The following is a 9164-nucleotide window of genomic DNA, read 5'->3' on the forward strand; positions in this document are numbered from 1 at the left end:
GCAAGGGCATTTTTTAACTCTTTTTGAAAGTTTAAGGGTTTTTTTTTTTTTTTAACTTTTGAACGTTCAGGGCATTTTTTTATACAAAATACAAAGTTTAGGGTTTTTTTTAAAAAAAAAAATAATAATTTATCAAAAAGAAAAAAACCCAAAAAAGAGGGGGGGAAAGGGGGGGAAATTGTAGAATTAATCTAAAATCAGCTTGATTCACATTCTTGTCTTAAAAATGTATACTTCTATCCTTTTGTTAGTGGAAGCACCAAAAAAATAAAATAAAATAATTTTCATTAAAGTCTTGTTATGATACAATCAAAGATTTTATTTTTCTTGTTAAATTATAACATCAGTTCTTATTCTTTAAACATTTATTTTAGTTAAAGAATGTGAAGTGAAAATTTAAACATTTCACATGTAATCAACTAGTTGAGATATATATTTAAATTTCATTGTGTCTAATTAATTTTTTAAAATTTTAAAAAATTTAATTAGATTCTTAAATTCCTAAACATACTTATCTTTTAAATAAAATTTGGATGAGGAGACAAATAATTTGAAAAATCAATAGAGCATATGGTTAAATTACTAATTTGTCTTTATAACTCGAGCGTAGTTTCAATTTGATTATTATAGTTCTACGAATTTAAATTAAGTAAATGTCGTTTAAATAAAAATCTTACAAATTATCTCTAAATTTTCTTTGATTTGAAAATTTTTTACATGACCTATTCTTTACTCAATCTTAAGATCAAATATGAAAAACAATACAATTAGCCAAATAGTAAACCTAATCTTATTGTCACATAAAAAAGTGTTAATATATTAATTGATATAAAAAAGTAGCACAAAAGAAATTAACCTACAAACTTCAAAACTTCAAGTTAAACAACTTTATTTTCTAAACATAAAGATGATGTTTGAATCACCAACGTTACAAATTTGTGTTAAATAATTCAACTTCATCAATTTTAATATTTCTTACCGTTGAAGTTTATACATTTATCCAGGAATTTCATATTCAATCATTTCTCTCTCTCGCTTCAACTAAATAATTCTATATTCCAAACACATACTTCTTAACTCTAAATTTTAAAACCATAAGCGTTCCATGCAAATTTTCTAAACTCGTATTAAATAATGATATTTTGACTCACAAAATATGTAACTCTACAAATTAATTAATTTTCTTGATTTAATAATTCAACTCCAACATTCCAAAACCTATAGTGATTGAGAGATGGGCCAACTTTGCAAGCCACCCACCAAAAATCCAAATAAAACACTAATTCCCAATCTTCCCGCCCAAAAAGCCAACGTGGCAAACACCACCTAATCCACGTGTTCACTCACCCACCACTTCTCATCCTGAGGCGTTGTAGAGAATTACACAAGAACTTCAAAATCCGATAAGCCTCGTTTCTTTCACATTTCAACCACACAAAGAATCCCCAATTTGTCCCCTTCTAATTTCCCACCACATTTCCAATTCCACCCTTCTATAAACCATAAACTCAAACACCCAGAAAAAAATTAGTTAAAAAATAACTTTAAAAAATCCCATACCCAGACGCCGGAAAGTTCATCGACGGCAATGGGGTGCTCCTCTTCGAAGCGAATCGAGGCCACCGTCGATGTATACCGTCCAGCGCCCGCGAGCTTTGCGGTTTTTGACATAAACGCCATAGAGGAGCCTTGGGTTAAAGTCATGGATGAGCTGCCGCCATCGCCCGCGGCGGACTCGGTAAAGGAGGAGAAACCGCCGATTGTTCCGGTTCCGATTCTGGAGAAGCTCAGTAGTTTCGAGTCTGAAGCTCCTCATTCGTGGGATGAGGTTAGTAAAGCCCTTGAAGACCTCAAACCTGCTCTCCGCCCTGTTACAGGACCACCGCCGACGAAACCCCCTGCCGTCCCCGCCGTCGTCGTCGCTAAACAACCTCCACGTAAGAGCTCGAGTTTCCACACAGTGGCGGAGCTCGACGCTAAGTTGTCGCCCTCCGCCAAGCCGGCCGCCGAGTCTAAACCTTCTGGGTTGAGGAAAGCGGCGTCTCTTAGACCCGGACCGGAAAAACCCGAGCCAAGAACCGGAGACCCAGACCGGTTCAAGTCGGTTAAGGAGAACATATTTCTAGTGAGGGACAGAGAGGAGAGAGAAAGAGAGGGGCAGAAACCGGTCCGGTTCGACCCGCTGAGCGAGTTTCCAGAGAGATGCCCGCCGGGAGGGGCGGAGACGGTGGTTCTATATACGACGTCGTTGAGGGGCGTACGGCGGACGTTTGAGGACTGTAACAGAGTGAAGTCGGTACTGGAGTTGCAGCAGGTGGTCGTCGACGAGCGTGACGTGGCGTTGCACGGCGAGTTTTTGAAGGAGCTCAAGGAGTTGCTTGGAGACGAGGCGACGGTGCCGAGGATGTTTGTGAAGGGAAGGTAGTTATTAACTAACTACTAAACTCTTTTGAACTAAATATATATTTTAGTCACTAATTTTTTTATGTTAAAAATATTTAATTTCGTTGCTTACATGTTTAATTATGGTTATTTTTTTCATCAGTGGCTTTTAAAATTTGAAATTAGTTGATGATAAGTTTACTTATGATCTTAAGTATGGTTTGTAAAAATTTTGTTTTTTTTTGTTTTTTTAAGTGGTTTAAATATGATTTTTAAATAAGCCTAATTCTAAAGATAAAAATAACTTTTTTTAACCATCTTTTCCAATTTTCATAATTTGACTTGATTTCTAAAAATATTTGTAGAAAGTTAATAGCAATTTTTTTAAAAAAAAAAAAAATGAAATTAGTGCTTATAAGCTTAATTTTAAAAACTAAATTCAAATGATGAACTTGTTATTTGATTCTAAAAGAATCTCTTAAAAAAAATTGAGAATTATAAGTTTTCATTTTTTGAGTTTGCTATGTAAGTTTGATTATTGATGGATTCTAGTAGTTTTTATTAAATAGGATATTATTGAAAAATCTTTGAAATGTAAAAGACTAAATCGAACCTATTAAAGATCAAGGACTAAACTGAGAAAAGATTCAAGCATTTATTTATTTATTTGTATTCTTACTATTGTTTCACATATTCTATTATTTATATATATATATTGTTCCTCACTCACTTTTGGGCTTCAAAATTAATACAAGTGATTACCAATATTAGTTGAAAAGGAAACGGCATTGCATGATTTTAACTAGTGCTTTGATACTATGTTACATCACGAACCAAACTCGAAAGTTTAAACCGAAGAATAAGATCGATTTAATTATTTTGAGCAGGTATATCGGAGGGGCAGAAGAGGTTGTGGCACTAAATGAAGTGGGGAAGCTTCGGAGAATACTACGACGAGCAGCAGTGGAGACGGGAGCAGGTCGTCAGGGGTGCGAAGGGTGCGGCGGAGCGAGATTTGTGCCATGTCTGGAGTGTGGAGGGAGCTGCAAAGTGATAAAAGGGGAGACAAAGGAGAGATGTGGAGCTTGTAATGAGAATGGTTTGACTCATTGCCCTGCCTGTCATTAAAACAATCCTTGATGGCAAAGAATAATGGAGGAAGATGATGAATATGAACTGCATTTTTATACTTGTGTTTCTTCAATGTCATTTATACTTAAAAATGCTTGTGGAATTTGGGTGTTTGGATGAAGGGAAAATTGAAAGAGAAAGTTGTGAAATAAGAGGATGGAGGGGATTATATAATGATCAATTTTAAGTAATGGGATCATGTGATCTTTTGGTTAGATTATTGTAAAAAATTTCAACACTTGTTTATATGGCTTCAATATATGTTTATAGTTCGAATTCACTTTCTCTAGATATCCCAATTTTAAATTTTCAATTTGATCGGGCGAGTTGATTTTAGTTATAAGTGAGTGCGAGTGTATTTGATTTAATTTGTTTTTCGTTGCTCCTCTCTTTTCATACACATTCGTAAAAGAGATCATGCGTTAAAAAAAATAAAAAGAAATAAGATGAACAGGTACAATTTATTAAAGGTGGGAGTATAATTGGCATTTATTAAAACATGAATAACAAAATGGAGATGAAGAGAAAAAGATTCTCTCGTCATGACACTTATTATATATAGTATTGATATAAATTATTATTATCATCATTATTTGAAGTTCACGTGGTGAGGAATCAAACCATTTACTATCGAAATTTGGTAATCTGTGTTTCATCAACTAAAGCTATGCTAAACATATTCATCTAGAAAAACTCAAAGGTTAAAATGTTAACGTCTCAAAATGGTCAGATAAAACGGCAATATTGATGAATATTTATGAAAAAAATTATAAAATCAAAAAATTCAAATTAATAAATAAACATTTCAGCTTTCTAAATAAGTTAATATAATTATTATTTATATCATATTTACATGAGTGATTTTTTGTTGTTTATTTTTTTATGTTTCATAGGAAATATCAATTTACCCTTCATGTCAAAGTCGATTCCATAGAAATATGAAAATGTCAACATCTCGACAGAAATTTAACATCATGGATAAACTTAAGAATCTAAAATGTACTTTTGCTACTAGACCAAAATTTAAAATTGAAGGTAGTATAAAAATATCTCAATTGCACGTACCATTATTTATATGTAGTATACAGTAAAATTTTTGCTCCCCATCCTGAACAATATTACATATATGATATCATATGATAGAGAGAAGACTTATAAGTATTTACATGAAGATATATTGTAGCTAGCTAGAGTTAAATAAGTGTTCAAAAGTTAAGAATCTTGGTTGGAAAGAACATCAAGGAGAGAAATGGCCTCCGGAATGCTAAGCTCAAGGCGGAATTTAGGGCCATCATAGTGGTGAAGAATTGGCCTAAATGAGTCCTCTTCCAATGGCTCACATATTTGCCTTCTTATCACTCTCACCTATACCATATTTCATAAATATCTTTAGTCATTTTTTCTTTTTTCTTTTTTCTTTTTTTATCGAGGTTAAATTATAAATTTAATTTCTAAACTTTTTAAAATACAAAGTAAAAGTTAAGGTCTCGTTTGGTAATGATTTATTTTTAGATTTCTATTTTTAAAATTTAAGTTTGGATTGATAACTTTATGAATTGCAAAGTAAAATGTATAATCTTTAAAGATATATATAGAGAGATTTTATATAACAATTTGGATAAATAAAGAGTAATTATTAAAAATGGTAAAATTGCTTAGAATATTCTCAAGTATAGCAAAATGTTACTATCTATCAACGATAGATTACGATAAATATCTATTACTGATACTAATAGATATCTATCGAGTTTTATCACTTAGGGATAGTGATATTGATAATTGTTTTAAATGGTAAAATTATTGAAAATATTTTCAAGTATAGCAAAATGCCATTTTCTATCAATGATAGACCGCGATAGACTGCTATAATTATAAATAACTTCGCTCATTTTCCTTTAAAACAAGATTTCAAAAAAAAAATTCAAAATTTAATTTAGGTTTTACAAATATTAATGGAAAGTGAATAACAAAACAAAAGTATTATATATCGAAATAGAATTTATAAACTTAATTTTTCAAAATCAAATTGTTATTAAATGGGACTTTAAGAACTGGTTAGACTCTTTTAAAATTTCAACGATTAGATAGACACAAAATTCAATATTTAGAGACTAAATTTATAATTTGACCATTTAATAAGGATCAAAATTGCAACTTTAACTTCTTAACTTTCATATTTTGGCCATACTTTGTCCTTCAAATTTAGAGTCTTTAAAATAAAATCAAACTTAAATTTTAATTTTATATCTAATAAAATCATTTATCAATCTTTTACTTTAATCTGGATTGAGAAATAAATTTGGTAATATATTTAATTTTGAACATTATATTAAGATGATAAAAAATTAAATTAAATAAAATTAAAAAAATTATACCTGAGCAGGGAAACGGGATTCTCCAGGGCATTTCTTGTCCTCCCAAGCCGTCGGATCAATATTTGTCCCTCCAAAGCTTGCAGCCTGACATTATTTTATTTTTTACTTTTATTAATTCACTATTAAACTTTCATTTAATAATCACAAAATACTTCAACAATAGTCAAGAAGATACTATGCATGTTACCTTCTAAATGGGTTTTAGAAGTTCAAAATAAACTCAAATTATTGATTTTTTTTCTTCTTAAATATCAAAACTAATTTCTTAGGAAAAGGTTATGTTATCCCAACTAGTTCTCAGAATTTTCAAAAACATTATATTAAAGTTTGTAAGTAGTATGTCAAAACATTTTTAGCAATATATTCATATTTTGTGTGTAATAAGTATTTTCAATATAGAAATTAAATTGTTATAAATTCGAAAATATAGAAGCTAATGTCCCATTTAGAAATGATTTTATTTTTTAATTTTATACTTGTTTCCTCTCAATTTTTTCAATTATATTTTTCATATTTCCTAAAAAGAAAATTTGAACTCGTAACTGAATTCTAAAAATAAAAACGAGATTTTTTTAACTAATATTTTTCTAGTTATAAAAATTTTATATAGGTTTTTAAAAACACTAACCCTATAACAAAACATAGAAATTTATAGATAGAACTAATGTTAAAATTTATGCTTAGGTGTCAAAACTTAATGATTAAAGCCTCATTTTGTAACTTTTTTTTTATTATTTTTTTTAAATTAAGGTTATTTTCTTTCCTTTTCTTACTATGGTTTATAGAAGAGTTGCATTCTAAATCAAATTCTAAGACAAAAAATAAATTTTTAAAAATTACTTTTTATTTCTTTTCAAATTTTGACTTGATTTTTTAAAACATAGATAAAAGATAGATTTCAAAGCAAGAGATTAGAAAAGATGTTTATAGACTTAATTTTTAAAAAACAAAAACAAAAATGAAATGATTATGCTTAAGTTATTACAAATTTGAAGTTATAAATTAAAATTAAGAGATATGGTTACCTCCATAAAAGTTGAAGAATAAAAAACAAATTTTAATCTCGATTAAAATTTTATTAGAAATTGAAATATTAAATAATAATGATAATATTAAAAAAAAAAAAAAAAAAAAAATCCTCACCTCAAAAACTCCATGAAGTTGGTGTGTAGAGTAATTGTACAGAAAAAGCGGCAGCCCCGGAGTTATTGCCCTAACCGAATCCCTGTATCGCGGCGGCAGCCCAAAAAGCTGCCGTTTCAAATTCTCCGCCATCGTATCGTTATTGCACACAAATATATATCCGCCTATTCTCTCGTTTCGCGGCAGTGCCTCCGCCGCCGGCAACGTCTTGAACCTCTTCTCCTTCTCCGCCTCGTTTTTCCCCTTATTCCCCTTCTTCCCCCCTTTCCCTCCGCCCTGCTCCGCCTCCTCCCCGCCGTTCCCTCTGCTGTTCTTCCAATTGAAATTCCCGTTAGTGTTCGCCGGAACCCCCAATTTGTAGGACAATCCCTTGCTGTTAATTCCGATTTCCTTAGGGTTTTGGTTTTTCACCGGTATTGTTGGTCCTCCGTTGTTGATTTTCCACCCGTCGTTGAATCCGTTGTAATCGGCGGTGGTTTTTGGCTTGAAATTGTTCCATAATCCGTATCCGTTCACTGGATCCTTTTGGGTTGTGCCTGACCCGATGGGATTCGGTTTCGGAGTCATAAAATTTGACCCGATTCCTGACTTGAAACTGTTCCATGATCCGAAATCGTTCGCTTGATCGTTGAGGTTAGTGTTACCCGACCCGATATATTTCGGGTTCGGACTGGTGCCTATAAGATCGGACCCGGATCCCGGCTTGAAACTCTTCCACATTTGGTAATCGTTCGCCGGCTCCTTGATTTTGTAACCCGACCCAATTGGCTTCGGGTTCATATTTAGAAGATCCGACCCGTCCGTTTTGAAACTGTTCCAACCGTCTGTGAAAAGACACCACATTAGCTAGAAAGCTTTATTCAAATAATAATTATTACTATTAAATTACAACTTAGTTGTTTAGTCCTATCAATTTTGTGTAAAGAATTAATAAAATATTAAATTGATGTTTTTTTAATGGATCATAAATTTTTTAGGCCAAACAAGAAGTAGAGTAACTATACGGTCATTAAATCATGGGATTCTTAAATTAAAAGAAAAAATAATAGATTTTCAACATTTTAATTGGATAATTCTTTGACTTATTCGATAATTTTGAAAATTATCAGATATCTAATTAAAAATTTAAAAATTAGAAATTCTTAAAATTAAAACCTTAAAAAAGAATGTTAATAGACTATAATAAAAGATTGGAAATTCTAAATCGACAATTTTAAAAATAAATATATAGATTGTTATGCTTATATCAATTCATAATCACATACTTGAAGGCATCGTTTAAAATAACGGATAAAAGATCATATTTATCGTAATCTATAAACTTAAGCAAACGTACCGTTATTAAAAGTATTGAGGTCGGAGGCAAGTTTGGGGTTAGAGTTAGAAGAACCAAGCTCGGCTCCGACCCGAACATCGAAGTTGTTGTGGTTCTTCTTAGAGACAAAGGAGTTGCTCCAAATGGAATCATTGGTGGACAAATTGGCAAGATTAGCAGTCTGAAGCCGAAGCTGGTCGCTGAATTGCCAGAACGATTGAAGATTGTTGTAATTTTGATCCATAATTGAATTTCTTTCACCTCGGAATCGTCGAAAAAGAAGAACAAATAAAGAAGCAAAATTAAACAAAAAAAAAGAAGGGAGTTTGAGAGTTAAAAAAGAGAGTTGGTGTATGAAGAGAAAGTTGGTGGAGAAATGGAGTGATAAATAAGGAAAAGATGAGAGGGGAAAAGGGAAGTTTCGAGGAAATGAAGGATGCCGTAGAGATTTGTCAATATAGTGGAAAATTTTTCCTCTTTAATTATTAGGCTAAGCTACAAATTTAATCCGAGTTTTAAATTTGTGTCTTTTTGATTTTTTAAAGTATTTAGAAGTTTAAAAAGAATTTTAAAAAAAAATTACTCTTATAATTTGATAATAGTTGCAATCGTATCTTTTCAATTTTAAGAGTGAGTTTTCAAATTCATACAATTGTTAAAATTATATTCGTAAATGATAAAAATGTAACTGTTTTTTTTTCTCATTTTGGGTTTAATTTCTTCCACTATTGTAAGTTTGAAGGTTTAATTTAGTATTCGTATAAATTTGAGAACTCATTTTTATAATTGAAGTTTGAATGTATAATTGCAACTATTCT

The 9164-nt window shown here is 31.1% G+C and overlaps 2 protein-coding genes across 2 annotated transcripts; one reads left to right on the forward strand and one right to left on the reverse strand.

Moving 5' to 3' along the window:
* Positions 1 to 1423: 1423 nt before the first annotated feature.
* Positions 1424 to 3793, forward strand: LOC120093006 (Glutaredoxin family protein). The gene is made up of 2 exons (XM_039051298.2): positions 1424 to 2421; positions 3270 to 3793. Exons 1-2 carry the CDS (start codon positions 1589 to 1591, stop codon positions 3508 to 3510), a joined length of 1074 nt encoding a protein of 357 aa, XP_038907226.2. The 5' UTR covers positions 1424 to 1588; the 3' UTR covers positions 3511 to 3793.
* A 742-nt stretch (positions 3794 to 4535) lies between these two features.
* Positions 4536 to 8943, reverse strand: LOC120093005 (DCD domain-containing protein NRP-B-like). Its single transcript, XM_039051297.2, has 4 exons — positions 8368 to 8943; positions 7032 to 7855; positions 5889 to 5972; positions 4536 to 4878 (listed from the first exon to the last, which is right to left on the reverse strand). The coding sequence occupies exons 1-4, from the start codon at positions 8588 to 8590 to the stop codon at positions 4726 to 4728; spliced, it is 1284 nt and encodes a 427-aa protein (XP_038907225.2). The 5' UTR covers positions 8591 to 8943; the 3' UTR covers positions 4536 to 4725.
* Positions 8944 to 9164: the final 221 nt, after the last annotated feature.

The sequence above is a fragment of the Benincasa hispida genome, chromosome 12, assembly GCF_027475165.1.
Source record: "Benincasa hispida cultivar pf3 chromosome 12, pf3_genome.v1.1, whole genome shotgun sequence".
Taxonomy (NCBI): Eukaryota; Viridiplantae; Streptophyta; class Magnoliopsida; order Cucurbitales; family Cucurbitaceae; genus Benincasa; species Benincasa hispida.

Coding starts and splice junctions, on each gene's coding strand:
- LOC120093006 (XM_039051298.2), top strand. CDS start 1,589: ATGGGGTGCTCCTCTTCGAAGCGAATCGAGGCCACCGTCGATGTATAC. Junction 2,422..3,269: donor AGGATGTTTGTGAAGGGAAG/GTAGTTATTAAC, acceptor TATTTTGAGCAG/GTATATCGGAGGGGCAGAAG.
- LOC120093005 (XM_039051297.2), bottom strand. CDS start 8,590: ATGGATCAAAATTACAACAATCTTCAATCGTTCTGGCAATTCAGCGAC. Junction 7,856..8,367: donor CCTCAATACTTTTAATAACG/GTACGTTTGCTT, acceptor GTCTTTTCACAG/ACGGTTGGAACAGTTTCAAA. Junction 4,879..5,888: donor AATCCCGTTTCCCTGCTCAG/GTATAATTTTTT, acceptor AATATGGTATAG/GTGAGAGTGATAAGAAGGCA.